This window comes from Enoplosus armatus, chromosome 4 (genome assembly GCF_043641665.1).
Source record: "Enoplosus armatus isolate fEnoArm2 chromosome 4, fEnoArm2.hap1, whole genome shotgun sequence".
NCBI classification, from domain to species: domain Eukaryota; kingdom Metazoa; phylum Chordata; class Actinopteri; order Centrarchiformes; family Enoplosidae; genus Enoplosus; species Enoplosus armatus.
The window spans coordinates 8,050,054-8,066,056 of record NC_092183.1 but is presented as its reverse complement, the minus strand read 5'-3'; the positions used below and the strand labels follow the sequence as shown (position 1 = coordinate 8,066,056).

The window sequence follows — 16,003 nt, the reverse complement described above, 5'->3', positions numbered from 1 at the left end:
TGGAAATCCTGATGATTGTATGCTTCAACTACCCACTGACCATCATATTTATACTGTTGCACACAGCATGTATCATCAACATCAACATCACCATCATCATCATGGCACCTTTGGAGGTGACAGAAACTTAGCGATATGGTAAACTGATAAGAGCCTTTTGACAGAACGGTGGGCTGTGCATTCCCTCGAAGCTGTTTTGCATGTCAAATTTTGTAAACAGATTAACTGTGAGTTTCGAATAAGGGACAGAGATGGAGATAAGAAGAGTTAAGTGTGGGTGTTCAGTGGGGTGGGGGGTTGCCCTCAGCCTTTACACTGAAATACTACGGTATCTGATATCTGATTAACAAACCTGCAATCACACAAGCAGGACACACACACACATTTGACCGTCAATCTTTATGAGAACTAAACAAAATTAACAGGGAACAGGTGTCAAATCTTTGGGAACAGAACATATAGAAATGGAATGGAAATGGTTTTAGTTTTACAAATGTTTAATTCCTCTACAAGTCTAGTGGAAACGACTCTTGAAACGAAATATTTGCCCTTTTGTTGTCTACAATAAAAGTAAATTGAAGATTTGTAAAAATGTACTCCTTTCAGAGATCCCCCACCATCACACCATCATTGTGAGAACATCTGACGCTTCCAAAGAGCATGCACACGCACGCACACGCACACGCACATGCACACGCACACGCACACACACACACACACATACACACACAGTCATGCAGGAAAAGAGAGAGGGAGAGACACGAGGACTTTCCCTGCCCATGATTTTAGTCATGTTTGGGGCAATCCAATGTTCTTGTGCTAAATGTCAGCTATGAAAGAACTAGATTAACACATTTAGCTCATGCGTTTATCCTCACACATACGTAAATCATCTATTCTCGTCATGTGTGTGAAATAGTTCCATAGTAAACAAAGCTGGATGTGTTTGCTGGAGGGCTGCGTCAGTATCTGGTTCTTCATTGTCCTCTTACAGTTTTGTAGGTAAGTACATTATATTGTATGTTTAATATGATCTATCATCTACAGTATGACAAGCATATTGTAACCACAATGCTTCTGCGAAACCTGTGCGGTCATTTCAAGAGAAATAGTTGGGTTTCATGTTTCAGTTCCTTAAAAGCCTAAATAGCATTCTTCATGCATGTGCTGTAAAGGAGTATTTGATGTACTCTCCCTTTCTGTATTTCTTTAACTATAGTAACTGTGGTGAATGCTTACATTATTGATAATAATCTATAACTACAAAAATGTCCTGCTATTTGAAATGTCCACATCCAAAGTTCAAAAGATTATTTTACACCTGACTTCTTTTCCCCTCTAAATCAGATGAATGAATGTGAACACAGTCCCAGACAGTTTGATGTGTCATGATGTTCAGCACTATGCTCTGAGGTCACTTCAGTCCAAATAACAAAACAAATCCATCGAGGCTGCATAGGAAATGGGTCAACAACGGTTTCAACATCTACCCCAAAACACATTTAATTGATGTCATACAGAGATATGGTAATCTAAGTGTATATGATTACTTTTGTGCTCCTGATTCAGAAAACCTTTTTGGACCCTTTCATGTGTGAAACCCACATGACACAGTTGAATGTTTAACTTCCCCAGCTGGACTGGCAAAATATTGAGCATAACAGATATATAGCCAGCTGATATTCAGTGGCAACAGGTGACCCTACTTCTTGTGTAATGCCAGAGATAGGGCCACTTTAGCGCTAAAGCCCTCTTATGTATAGGAACATTACAATATTTTGAAAAATTAACTCCAATATGTTGCGGGCGTTTACACCAGAGCTTCACAGATTCACAGAAAAGCTGTCTTGAGACAGAAAATTTGTGTGGCACCTAAAATAGAAAATTTACTCCAGATCCTGTTTTATAATAACAGAGCTCCAGATGACCATTTATCATTGAAGGTGCATGAGGAAGAGGCTTTTGTTCAGATGCAATGCTCCAGCTCCAGAAATAATTGGCTAAATAGGAGTTAGGTGTCTTCTTTAATTCTGAGAGAGAGAGAGATTTATAAGACAACATTATAATAAAATACATTTGGGCATCATTAAGAGGGGAGGCTACACACAGCACTGGCCCGTGTTTGAAGCATACAGCTGTACTGTATAGGACAGTCTGTCTACACTGGATGCCTTTCCACCGCTCCTAATGGCTTGTACTTCACGTTTAACTGCAACCTGAAGGGTTCTTACCAAGCTTCTTTTTTTTTCACTTACACACTTCAGAATATGGGCTGTGGGTGGTGATCATGGGCCCAGTATAGGCCTACATTTACAGACATATGCTGTCCAGCAAACGATGTGGGCTTCGTAGATAATTGGCGGACTTTCTGGAGGAGACCTGGTCTGATGAGGAGAGACGGCATTCATCCCACTTTGGATGGAGCGGCTCTCATATCTAGAAATCTGACCGACTTTATTAGTGAACCAAAACCGTGACAACCCAGAGTCCAGACCAGGAGGCAGAGTCGCAGTCCTACACGCTTCTCTGCGCTTCCATTAGAGCAGTTACCCACCCAAAACCCCATAATGACTGTGTCTGCCCCCCGACCACTTAAATTAATTCAACCAAAGTTAAACAGGAGAGGAGTCATTAATAAAAACTTAATAAAAATTAAGACCACTACTGCTATAGGCCAAAACAATAGGAAAATTAAGTGTGGACTGTTAAATATCAGATCTCTGTCATCTAAAGCTGTATTAGTAAACGAGCTAATATCAGAGAATCATATTGATCTACTGTGTCTGACAGAAACCTGGCTGTGTCATGAAGAGTATGTCAGCCTGAATGAATCCACTCCGCCCAGTCATACTAATACTCACATCCCTCGAGGCACCGGCCGAGGAGGTGGAGTTGCAGCCATTTTTGACTCAAGCCTGTTGATGAACTCTAGACCTAAACTGGATTATAACTCATTTGAAAGCCTCGTTATGAGTCTCTCACTCCCAACCTGGAAAACACTGAAGCCAGTCTTATTCGTTATAGTCTATCGCGCTCCAGGTCCATACTCTGAATTCTTATCTGATTTCTCAGAGTTTTTATCAGGTTTAGTCCTTAAAACAGACAAAGTCATTATCGTAGGGGATTTTAATATTCATGTGGATGTTGATAAGGATAGCCTTGGTACTGCATTTATCTCCTTGTTGGATTCGATCGGCTTCTGTCAGAGGGTACAGAAACCCACTCGCTGTTTTAATCACACCCTCGACCTGGTTCTGACATATGGACTTGAAATTGAACATCTAACTGTCTTTCCACAGAATCCTTTATTATCGGACCATTATTTAATAACTTTTGAATTCCTATTACTGGACTACACGCCATTAGGCAAAAAAGTCTATACCAGATATCTATCTGATAGTGCTGTAGCTAAATTTAAGGAAGTGATTCCATCGGCATTAAATTCAATGCCATGTCTCAATACAACTGAGGACTCCTATGCTAACCTTCGTCCCTCTCAAATGGACAATCTTGTTGACAGTGCTGCAGGCTCAATGCGATTGACACTTGACTCTATTGCCCCTCTTAAAAAGAAGATAATAAAACAAAGAAAGTCAGCTCCATGGTATAACACCCAAACCCGCAAATTAAAGCAAACAGTGCAGAAACTTGAAAGGAAATGGCGCTCCACCAAACTAGAGGAATCATGTTTAATTTGGCAAGATAGTCTTAGAACTTATAGGAAGGCCCTCTGTAAAGCCAGAGCAGCCTATTACTCAACATTAATAGAAGAGAACAAGAACAACCCCAGGTTTCTCTTCAGCACTGTAGCCAGGCTGACAGAGTGTCACAGCTCTATTGAGCCATGTATTCCTATAAACCTCAGCAGTAATGACTTCATGAGCTTCTTTAATGATAAAATTCTAACTATTAGAGACAGAATTGATCACCTCCTGTCTTCAGGTGGTACCTTACCTTCAAACACAGGAATCTCAGAAATAGCTTTAAAACCTGATGTATATTTAGATTGCTTTTCTCCCATTGACCTTCACCAAATTACTAAAACTATCTCTTCATCTAAGCCATCAACTTGTCTCTTAGACCCCATCCCAACCTGGCTGCTCAAAGAGGTTTTACCTTTAGTCAGCACTTCTTTACTAGACATGATCAATCTGTCCTTATTAACAGGCTACGTACCACAGTCCTTTAAAGTAGCTGTAATTAAACCTCTTCTTAAAAAGACCACTCTTGATCCAGAGGTTTTAGCCAACTATAGACCTATATCTAACCTCCCCTTTCTCTCCAAGATTCTTGAGAAAGCAGTCGCCAACCAGCTGTGTGACTTTCTACATGACAATAGGTTGCTTGAGGACTTTCAGTCAGGTTTCAGAGCTCATCATAGCACAGAGACGGCACTGGTGAAAGTTACAAATGACCTTCTCACTGCATCAGACAAAGGACTTGTCTCTATACTTGTTTTGTTAGATCTTAGTGCTGCATTCGACACCATTGACCATCATATCCTATTACAGAGACTGGAACATTTAATTGGCATCAAAGGAACCGCACTAAGCTGGTTTAGGTCGTATTTATCAGATCGATCTCAGTTTGTACATGTTAACGATGAATCCTCCATGTACGCCAAAGTCAGTCATGGAGTTCAACAAGGTTCTGTGCTTGGGCCAATACTATTCACTTTATATATGCTTCCTTTAGGGGATATTATTAGAAAACACTCCATACATTTTCATTGCTATGCGGATGATACCCAGCTATATTTATCGATCAAGCCAGAAGAACCTCATCAGTTAGCCAAGCTTCAAGCATGCCTTAAGGACATAAAGACCTGGATGACCTGTAATTATTTGATGTTGAACTCAGACAAGACAGAAGTTATTGTTCTTGGCCCTGAACACCTCAGAAATACAGTATCTAAGGATATTGTTACCCTAGATGGCATTGCCCTGGCCTCCAGCACCACCGTGAGGAATCTCGGAGTTGTCTTTGATCAGGACATGTCCTTTAACTCCCACGTAAAACAAACTTCACGGACTGCCTTCTTTCACCTCCGTAACATTGCAAAAATCAGGAAGATCCTGTCTCAAACAGATGCAGAAAAATTAGTCCATGCATTTGTCACGTCTAGGCTGGATTATTGCAATTCCTTATTATCAGGCTGTCCCAATAAGACCCTGAGGACTCTCCAGCTGATCCAGAATGCTGCAGCACGTGTACTGACAGGAACCAGGAAAAGAGATCACATTTCTCCTGTATTAGCTTCTCTGCACTGGCTCCCTGTAAAATCTAGAATAGAGTTTAAAATCCTTCTCCTCACCTACAAAGCTCTTACTGGTCAGGCACCATCATATCTTAAAGAGCTCATAGTACCCTATTACCCTACTAGAGCACTCCGCTCCCAGAATGCAGGGCTGCTTGTGGTTCCTAGAGTCTCCAAAAACAGAACAGGAGCCAGAGCCTTCAGCTATCAAGCTCCTCTCCTGTGGAATCGGCTCCCAGTTTGGGTCCGGGAGGCAGACACATTCTCTACTTTTAAGAGTAGGCTTAAAACTTTGCTTTTTGATAATGCTTATAGTTAAGGGCTGGCTCAGGCCTGCCTGGACCAGCCCCCTAGTTATGCTGCTATAGGCCTACACTGCTGGGGGACTTCCCATGATGCACTGAGCTTTCCTCCTCTCCCTCCTCATCTTTGCACATTCATCACAGTCCAATGCATGTTACTAACTTTATTTCTTCCCCGGAGTTTCTTTGTGCTTTGTTGACTCGTAGGTCGCTGTGGATCGTGGTCCTGGTACGCCTGGGTGCTGCTGCCTGACTCTCATCTCTACAGTTATGTTTAGTTGTAGTTCTGTTACTATTAAAGCTCCTATTATTAATCTAAGCTAATATTACAGCTACTTCTACTTCTAGTTAGTGCTGCCATACATCTTTGCCTACCTGTCTATCTGTGTCTCTACGTCTATCTCTCTGTCTCTCTCTCTCTCTCAAACCCAACCGGTCAAAGCAGATGACCGCCCACCTAGAGTCTGGTTCTGCTCGAGGTTTCTGCCTCTTAAAAGGAAGTTTTTCCTTGCCACTGTCGCCAAAGTGCTTGCTCATGGTGGGAACTGTTGGGTCTCTGTAATAACATTATAAAGTCGGTCTAGACCTGCTCTATTTTGTAAAGTGTCATGAGATGACTTTTGTTGTGATTTGGCGCTATATAAATAAAATTGAATTGAATTGAATTGAATTGCTTTTGCCGCACAACCAGTGATGACAAAGAATTCAATGTTTTCTCTGGTATATTCCTTTTTAGTAATGATTGCCATTACCTAATCACCTGCAAAATTTTAGAAAACTAGGACCATGAGGTGGAATATAATAGAACCAGCAAAGTAAACATGCTTTTCCTTTCAATGTTCCAAAGAACTGGTGGAGCATTAAAAGAAAAATAAAATTGAGAAATTGAAATGTAATCTTTATTACATGATTAATTCCACCAATACATTTTTGATGTGTAGACATCACAATGCAGGAGAGGCAGCATGAGAAAGAGACAGGTTTGCACATTCCACTGAAATAAATAATTTCACTTGTATTGCAGAACGAGGCAAATCAGACAAAGGAGTAGGTAACAGTTGCCAGAAAAGGTAAATTTTACTTGTTTCAGCCCAATGGTCAAGATTACAATTAAAAAGCTACCTTTTTTGTAGCCACAGAGCAATAACAAAGACGAAGAATTCCAAAATGCTGCTATGTTAAAGTATGGTGAGTCAAGAGGAGCCTTGAAATGTTTGCTGGAGTTAGTTTGCCTCGTTCTTTGAAGCCTCGTCAAAGTTTTCAACAAGATCTGAAACCAGAAACAGAGGAAGAAGGGTGGAGGCCCTCTGAATTAATCCATACGGACTGTCAGTGACAGGCTTGTCTTATACTATTAAACACTCACTCAAATACATTGTGACTAAACCTATTAAGATATGTTCCATGCAAAAAACGTAAATGCAAACATCTAGGTCGGCCTGTTCTGATCTGTTAACAATGAGGATATTTTAATACTCCAATACATCACAGGATTAATGCAAATCTTGGTTTCATGTTGTTGGTTGTGTAAATTTGCTTACCTGGAACCTCATCATCTTCCTCTTCAGCAGCAACCATGGGCGCTTTGTTCTCTCCAGCTATGAGTGGGAGGAAGAACAAACAGCAAATTGTTGATAGATAGCACACAAAACTACTGATAGATGCAAACAGGTCAGTAAAGAGTGTTGTGGGTACCTGGTTTGGGCAGGGTCTCTGCTAATCTCCTGAGGCTGGTAAGACTGTCAGCTCCCAGCTGGTTCAGGATTCCTGGGAGCATCTCTGTGAGCTGCTTGTTCTCAGCATGCCCTGTGATTGTAAAGGTGTTGGCAGCCAAGGAGGCCTGAACCTTTGGGTTATTAAAGTGGATCACAGTCCCCTGGTTTGTGAACATATTCACCTATAATGGAACACAAAAGGAGTTGAAGGGAAGAAAAGAAATTAGAGGAGTTTGAGGCCAGTGTCACAGAGGATGACAAAACAGCTGGCAAGTCTCTACCAGCTGGGTAACACCCTTTTGAACAACTGATTAAAAACCCACTTTAAAAACTCCTATTTCTTCTCGTCTCTTCTTATTATGTTATTTTTGCTCATGCTGACTAGATCTGATCTCTCAATGATACAACCCCATGTTTACAAACAAAATGCTTACAGCATTCATGCTCTTTTATATGTAACATTACATTTTGGACAAATCTTTGTAAGCTATAAGGGGTAATAGACTACAGTCCTATTTTGTATATATTCTGTTATTTAAATTACCAAGATGATAAACTGTAATGTCATAACATATACTTTTTTTGCCTTCTTTCTTTGCTAATTGATGAATTAATTGTTTCAACTCTCAAGTACAGCAATTAAAAAGGCTTCGTCTGATGACATTTTTGTCAAAATTGGCCTCATGTATCACATTATATTTATTACTCTATTATTAAATGGAGAACCTAAGAGCATCAATGTCATGAAGAAGACCTGTCTATCTACTAGTTTTTTTGCATTTCAGAAAGAACTTGCTGTACCTCCTCAATGCCAGAGATGTTGTTGACTCCCAGCTTCTTAAGGGAGAACTGCAGCTTCTTGTCATCTGCTGTTGCTGTTCTGTGCACCACCTTCTTCTTTCTGCGTGCTGACCCCTACAGAGCACAACAATGAGCTATAATATATGAACCTATAGCCTGATGACATGACTCACAGAGAAAAAAATAATAATTTTCCTGCATATCCTCTAACTCACCTTGCCGCCTATGCGGACCTGCTCCTGCAGTTTGGCGAGCTTCTCCTGGTTCATTATCGACTCCTTCATCTGACACATGAAACAACACATCACCAAATGTAATATCTGCCCACAATTTTCAGTCATTTGGAGAAAAGAAAATCTCACTTGGCACAGCTAGGAGACACATGAAAGCACCAATAACCATTCACTAATGCAATCCCAACATTAATATGATGGTGGTAGTGAGTCAATACCGATTTTGTTTGTTACATCCATTTTCTACTCTCAGGTACATGCACACTAACAGTTTGATCTTGAAATGAGAACCAGATATATAAATATGCAAAATGGTCTAAAATTCAAGTCTAAATTTAATGAGTAATAAATTGTCAATTGATGAAACTAAGGTTAAGCACCCAATGTGTGTTACAGTTCACTGGAAGCATAGGGTGTGTAATTACAACTAAGTGCCAAATCTAAAAGTCCCCAAAATCCCCCCGTGGCTTTAGCTGTTGGCACAGCAAAATAACAAGAATGTACAGCTGTCAGAAGCCCAAAAATAGCTGAGACTTTTTAGTCTCAACTCAAGCTCTGCATGAATCAGACAGAGGTGGTCAGCTAAAGTTAGTGCCTAAGTTAGACTCGCAACGTTCTCCAAAGCAAAGAGAAATCAATTAGCTACTAACTTTAATAGTTTACTTTCCCAAGTGTGTCCTAACGAGGAAACATGCTGTAGACTAATGCTTGATCTTTCAGACTCACAGACAGGGAAACTTGTTTTTTAGCCCGAGTTCTGAGAAATTATGACAACTGAACAGCAGGCTACTTAGCAAGCCAAGCTAAACAGCTAGCTTAGGCCTCTTCAAACTGATGCTAGCATTCAAGTGCAATTTACCTTTTCCTCGCACTTTAACGTGTAGTGTGACACAGAGAACCGTTACTTCTTTACAAAGTAAAAATGATATGAGGCTGAGAGCGCTTAAGAAGGTTACAGAGATGTGAACCGACCTGGGAGTGTGTAAACACGCGGGTCACACAGTCGATAGAAGTTCGGAGAAAGGGATGAAGACCGGAAGTGACGCCATCAGATCAATAACTTGCCGGATGTGCCCGCAGTGTTTCCAAAATGTATGTTCGTAATTTTAACTTTAATTTAAAACTTTGTTTTCTGTTATTAAATCGGTCTGTTTTGTAGTCCCAGAAATTACGCACAAAAATAACCTACTTCTAAATTTTACTAAGAGTAGTGAACTCATAAAGAAGTTTTTCTTTTTTTTCGGTACTAGCTAAAGTTTTTTTAACAGCCACTTAAAATATTAGCAATAAACTACAATTCTAAACATTAATAAACATAAATAGGTCAAATCAGTCCAAGATTCCGGTCAAATTTCACCAAAAAGGAAGTTGATTTAATTGAATATGAAATTACAATTAAACAAGGTAATTATTAAGTAGGCCTATACAAAAGTACAATACTGGGTCCACCGTCAGTACCATTTAAAATATTTCAAATGTTTTAATTTAAAATATTGTGTTTGAAGTTGAGACGTAACTTGTGCATCCTTTCAGTGAACAATAAAGCTATGCCATCCATAACGGAAGTAGTCACGTCTATAATCATGGCGTCCTCCAGTACACCGAGAGGCAACGTGATAACTCTTTAAAATGAGAAGCATTTAGTTTACTTGGACAACCAATATCAGTATCATCTAATTTCAACACAAGATACTTAAACATTAAATCTGCACTCCTGGACCTTTTCTTTCAAAGGTGAGAATCATCAGAATGCAGATTGGTAGAAAATGCTAGCTGGCTAAAGCGCAGTGTGCTAAGTACTGAACACGTTGGCTCAGGTACCTGTCTAATAAGCTGCTTTTGTTTTCAAACCAGTAACATCACGTGTAATTTCAACTATTAAGAATGTTTTTATATTATTTAGGTCTTCATGCACAGTCAAACCTCAGTGAAGATATTGACTATCTCGAAATAGTGAATTCGTTACTTCACGATTTGCATAGTTTTATGGGTTGGGATGCTGTTTAGTAAAAAGTGTGAATGTGTACTGTGTTGCTTTTCATTCCAGGTCGTTGAATTTGATTACTTGTGACTTCTCGTGATCAATACAGTATTGGCTAAGCTGTTAACCCTTGACCATCCAGTATACCACGTTTATTCTCCTACAGCATTAAAGTTGTAAAAAAAACACCTTATCCCACTCTGTTTCAGTATCACTATTGTGTGTAGGTTTGTTCCAGATCCTCGTTGTCATATTTACAATTATACTCTCACTCCGTGTTTTTTATGGGTGCACCAATCCATCAAATTAAAGTAATATAGATGCATTGTGTTATACAAGTACCCCCCCACACCGCAGGTTCAACCTGACATATTTGGTTTCTTTGTAAACCTTTGGATTGCTCCTACAATTTTAACTACATATCTGAGTTTGAACATTGTTGGGCTCCATGCTTAAGATCTTAACTAGTTTCATATCTCTTGCTATATGTTAATATCCATGTGTTGTATTTTTTGTATCTTACCAGACAAATACTATTTGGTCAGAAATGGCTTCGTTTAAACCTACAAAAATCCAAGTCTATCCTAAACTTGGAGAGAAAGTCACACAAGATACACTGTACTGGAAAAACTACAAGGTGAGTCTCTTCTATAGTATACTGTCCTAATATTACTGTTTAGAGTTAGAAAAGTGCATCCTTAATTTTGTTTCTCAGTGTTGACAATGCATCTTTGTTTCTCCTCTCTCAGGCTCCCGTCCAGATAAAAGAATTTGGCGCAATCACAAACATAGACTTCTCCCCAGTGGCTCCACATAACTTCGCTGTGACAGCATTCACAAGAGTATGTTGGCTTCTCTTGCATGAATTCAGCTTAGTTGTGTTTATTCAAAGGAATCGGTGTTCACCTCATAAAACAATCCTGGTTCTAGTCTGCAACATTTGTTTGTCATTTTTTGTCATCCTAACACTGGTTTCTCTACAGATCCACATTTACGGGCCGTTCTCCCAGGAGCCTGTGAAGACATTTACACGGTTTAAGGACACTGCATACTGTGGCAGGTTCAGGTCAGACGGTCAGCTTCTCGTGGCAGGATGTGAGGACTCGGTGGTCCGGCTGTTTGATGTCAGTGGCAAGGTGGCACTCAGGATGTTCAAAGGGCACACAAAGTAGGTATCCAATGTGTCACTTTCTGATAGTTTTAGTTGTGCTGTCCTAGCCTGAAGATTGAGTGTTACAAAATAGACTTAATTTCAACATCTATTGCTACATTTTGAGGAGGCTCTCTTACTAGATGTTGGCAGTCCCTGCAGAGGTTATGTTGGAAAAGTTAATGTAATCCTGGTCCAGGGGAAATATGTGGAATGTCACAGCCTTTGACCAGAGTTGAAAGGCAACGTTGCTGGTGGGGAGAGAACATGTTCTCTGTTCACTTTTAAAAGTTCAAGTTTTAGATTCTTGCATTAGTAAGGATTTTTCAAAAGAAATCCTCATTTCAGTGTCGTTCTTGTTACTTTCCTATGTGTCTTCAATTCTTCTCACTGCTGTTGCTCTCACTATTTCAAAATAATTGAAGGTATAGAGAATGCTTCAAGAATAAATTCAATGCTTATTTTGTGCCTTAGAGCATACACACATACTATATTTACATATAGAAATACAATGTTGCAATTTTGTTTGTACACTTGTTTGTAGTTTTCATTTTCAGTTCGTTAGTCAAATAGTAGAACCAGTCCCTGACAGTTTAAAAAGTCTACACACATGTTGCTATCAGCATTTGCAATATTGTTTTCATGGTACTGTATCAAAACCAATCATCATCATTCTAAGCTGCTGTCCTGTTGAGGGTGGACTATGCTTTTGATTAGCTGATTGTATCTTCTGGAGTTCTTGTATAGTAAAGGAATTGTTGAATGATGATCTCTTGAGTGATCCATCGACTGAATTTCATGATGATCTCAAGAATTCTGACAACCTGTAAACCGTCTGACAGACTTATAAACGTCTGGTCATAACAGTGAACTGATGTACATTTTGTCTCTTTGTTTCTGCTCAGGGCTGTACATGTAACAGACTTCACGTCAGACCGTTACCAGATCCTCACCGGGTCAGACGACTACACCTGTCGACTTTGGGACATCCCAAATGCCACTGAGCTCAACACCTACCAAGAACACACAGATTACATTCGTTGTGGTGTCACGAGCAAACTCAACAGAGATCTGTTCATTACTGGTGAGTGGAAGAAAATTGTTTTTCTTTTAAACTATGAGTTTTGTGTGACTATTAAACAATTGATGTTTTCTTTCCCCCTAGGATCATACGACCACACACTGAAACTGTTTGATGCCAGAGTGGATAAGAGTGTAATGACCATGGACCACGGCCAGCCAGTGGAGAGTCTGCTTCTTTATCCTTCTGAGGGACTCCTGGTCTCTGCAGGTAGCCAGCAATAAAATCTCATTTTCAGTCAGCGCTTCCAGAAAATATGCCATCTTTGTCAGACAAAACACAAACAAAAGTGTTTTTCAATTTAATGGAGGATCCCTCAGGTTGAAATGGGTTGTTGTGTGACATTGAATCCATTTAATGCTTGGTTGAGACTCCAATTGGGACAAAAACAGCGTAAATCTTTTTTCCTACACTATTGCCTCCCAAATGACAGCACTGGTGTTTATGCAGGGCATTAAAGATATATTTATCATTGTCTTTAGGTGGCCGCTATGTGAAAGTGTGGGATCTGCTAAAAGGAGGCCAGCCTCTGGTGTCACTGAAGAACCATCACAAAACTGTCACCTCTTTGTATCTCAGCAGCAACGGACAGAGACTGCTCTCGGCGTCTCTGGACAGGTAAGGGGACAGGTGTATGTATAGTAGTAGACAAAGAATAAATGTCTTAAACTGTGGAAATCAGCAGCTGCTCTATCTGTCATGACGGTTGCATACTTATTATTAAGTAATGTATATATGAACCTGATCTAATGTAGGGCCCCTGTTTGTCTTTCAGGCATGTAAAGGTGTACAACACAACCAACTATAAAGTGGTCCACAACTTTGACTACGCTGCCTCCATCCTCAGTCTGGCTTTGGCTGTAAGAAATTACATTCAACCCTTCATCACGTTTTATTAGTCGTTTTTCATGTTTGAAGATGAATTAAGTGTAGAAAAGTGTATTAAGTGAAGCAAAATGTATGATAATTACATGCTAGTTGACCACAGTCAACCCAAGATGGGAAATGCCTTGTTTTGAAAAACCCTCAATACAGAGAGATGAACATGTCAGAATCAGAAATACTTTATTGATCCCCGGGGGGAAATTGTACAGTACCGGTGCTCCCATTCAAGAGTAGAAAGTAGCATAATTTAGAACTAAAGGTATGTACAAAATATAAAAATAAGAAATAGAAAATAAAAAATATACACATTTACAGTATTTAAGTGAAGTGAGGTAAAAAAATATATATATATACAGTAACAATGTATATATATGTATGGATGTGTGTAACTATATATGTATTGCACTATACATGTATAATACATAAGAACATGTGCTTGTATCTGAGGTGCACCCTCAGAGGGAGCCGTGATTTGAGAGACCAGCTCTGAGACTGTAAAGTGATGGATTCAGTTTCTGCAGCAGCCAACAGAAATATCTCGTGTTGCCAGTGATTTAGATCGGAGATGAAATGGTACATCCTCTCCTCTTGCCATTGGCAAGAAGGTGTAGGGCTTCTGGAACACTGCGCAACCTCAGAGAGTGAACTAACAAGGCCTTGTTTTACTCTGGCCTTTCAGGTCTTTTGGGTTTTCCCTTTCAATCACTGCCACAATCTTTGATTTGTTAGAAACATGCTGTTCCAGTTATAGCCATGTTCTATAAAAAATATGCACTGTTTTGAGATAAATGTTAATATATTTTATAGCATATTGAAAATGATATACTATATTGTTACATCAGTCATTGCACAGAATTAAATGTTTGTTTCTTGGGCCTGCTTCCCGGAGAGCCTGAATTCTTGACAGTAAAACTTTGAATACGTCTTTCTCCTCAGCCGGATGATGAGTCCATTGTTGTGGGTATGACCAACGGTATTCTGAGTATCAAACACAGGAAAAGCCTGGAAGAGTCGAGGGAAATCTCTGGCCAGCAGAGACGACGACCATCATATCGTGTTTTTGTGAAGGGGAAGAACTACGTCCCCAAACAGGTAAGTTTATATTTAGTAGCATGCACTTCCTGAAGTGAAAAGACTGAGACATGATGTGGTTTGTTGAGTGATTATTCCCCAAGACAAACATTGACTGACTGTCCCCCCCCCCAAAGCATTAATTACATTCTTGGTTCTCCATCTTTTTCCAGGATGATTATCTCGTCAGCAAGCCAGTGAAACAGCATTTGGCCAAATACGACAAGCAGCTCAAGAGATTTAATGTGTCGAAGGCTTTGGATACAGCTCTGGAGGTATACATGTATTTATAACGTTATCAACAAGGTTAAATCAGTTGGTGTAATTTTCTTGAGGTTCCCTCTCGTTTTAAAGTCATCCTTTTTTTCAACTTGCAATATAAAGCAGTGACTCATTCTGTTGCTGAGTTGCACAAAGTGGCAGCATCTGTCATGCACAAACTAACATTGCAAAAAGGTGGTAGTAATATTTCACTTTTATTAATATACATATGTGTATTCAATTTTATTTATAGACATGGACAAGACTGAGAAAGCCAGAGATCACAGTTGCTGTTATAAAGGAGCTGGATCGAAGAGGAACGTTGAAGAACGCTCTGGCCGGAAGGGATGAACAGGGGCTCTCTCGCTTCCTCAACTTCCTCATCGGGTAAGTTGCAGATAAAACGTCATTAAGTTGGCTTTACCAAATGTTTGCATAATGTGTTATTGGATGCATTGAATTTGGTGGCTTGCCGTTGCACATCAAATTGTGCAGAAATGTTTTGTCACATGAATACTTTAACTTTTCTTCCTGTTTCTTCTCCAGGAACTTGGTTGACCCCAGGTTTGCTCCTGTCCTCGTAACAGCGGCTGAGATGATCCTGGACATCTATCAGTCAGTAATCGGTCAGTCACCGGTTGTGGACAGACAGCTGCTGCGTATACAGGAGCTTCTGGACAGAGAGATCGACTACCAGCAGGAACTCCTGGAGGTGCTGGGCATGTTGGACACAATGTTTGCCTCCTCTCTCCCTAGGAAGGAGGTGCCATGCCCTGACATCAGGAGGTCTAACGGCCTGGCTCAGGGAGAAGCAAGTACCTCAAGACCACAGCTTCAGGTCACCTGAGGCTTGTAGGGGGGAAAACTGCTTTAGACTGGGTTAGAGTGCCTTTACAACTCTAAAACCTCTTTTTGAGACATCAGACATCCTGACATGACAGGCTGCATGTCAGACTTCACCAAACAAACATTTTGGTACAGGTTTTAAGAGACTGACGAACCCATGGTCTCACTCTGGTGTTTTAACTGAGCGTGACTGAAAACACAAAAGGCAACAACGAGAACACGTATTTACTGTGTGAAGAATATCTTAATGTGTGACTGTAAAGCTGTTGCTTTTATTGGAAGTCTTGTAATTAAACTTTCAAATGTAAATGTGTGTGTGTGTGTGTGTGTGTATGTGCGTGCGCTCGAGTGTTTGAATGATTTCTCTGTGAATGTCTGCTTTGTGTTTTCATAATATTTGGCATTCACACATGTTTTATA

At 40.0% G+C, this 16,003-nt stretch overlaps 2 protein-coding genes across 3 annotated transcripts; one reads left to right on the top strand and one right to left on the bottom strand.

Moving 5' to 3' along the window:
• Positions 1–6,444: 6,444 nt before the first annotated feature.
• Positions 6,445–9,335, bottom strand: LOC139283750 (transcription factor BTF3-like). The gene is made up of 6 exons (XM_070903780.1): positions 9,281–9,335; positions 8,291–8,359; positions 8,076–8,189; positions 7,255–7,456; positions 7,101–7,157; positions 6,445–6,829 (listed from the first exon to the last, which is right to left on the bottom strand). The coding sequence occupies exons 2-6, from the start codon at positions 8,357–8,359 to the stop codon at positions 6,783–6,785; spliced, it is 489 nt and encodes a 162-aa protein (XP_070759881.1). The 5' UTR covers positions 9,281–9,335; the 3' UTR covers positions 6,445–6,782.
• Positions 9,336–10,819: 1,484 nt separating this feature from the next.
• Positions 10,820–16,003, top strand: utp15 (UTP15 small subunit processome component). 2 transcript variants are annotated; one of them, XM_070904643.1, is made up of 11 exons: positions 10,820–10,926; positions 11,039–11,131; positions 11,273–11,457; positions 12,345–12,523; positions 12,605–12,730; positions 13,003–13,138; positions 13,296–13,380; positions 14,342–14,497; positions 14,650–14,751; positions 14,991–15,124; positions 15,284–16,003. In XM_070904643.1, exons 1-11 carry the CDS (start codon positions 10,837–10,839, stop codon positions 15,582–15,584), a joined length of 1,587 nt encoding a protein of 528 aa, XP_070760744.1. In that variant the 5' UTR covers positions 10,820–10,836; the 3' UTR covers positions 15,585–16,003. The 2 variants fall into 2 exon arrangements, with proteins under 2 accessions (XP_070760744.1, XP_070760745.1); XM_070904644.1 differs by having other exon boundaries at positions 10,837–10,930; positions 11,094–11,131.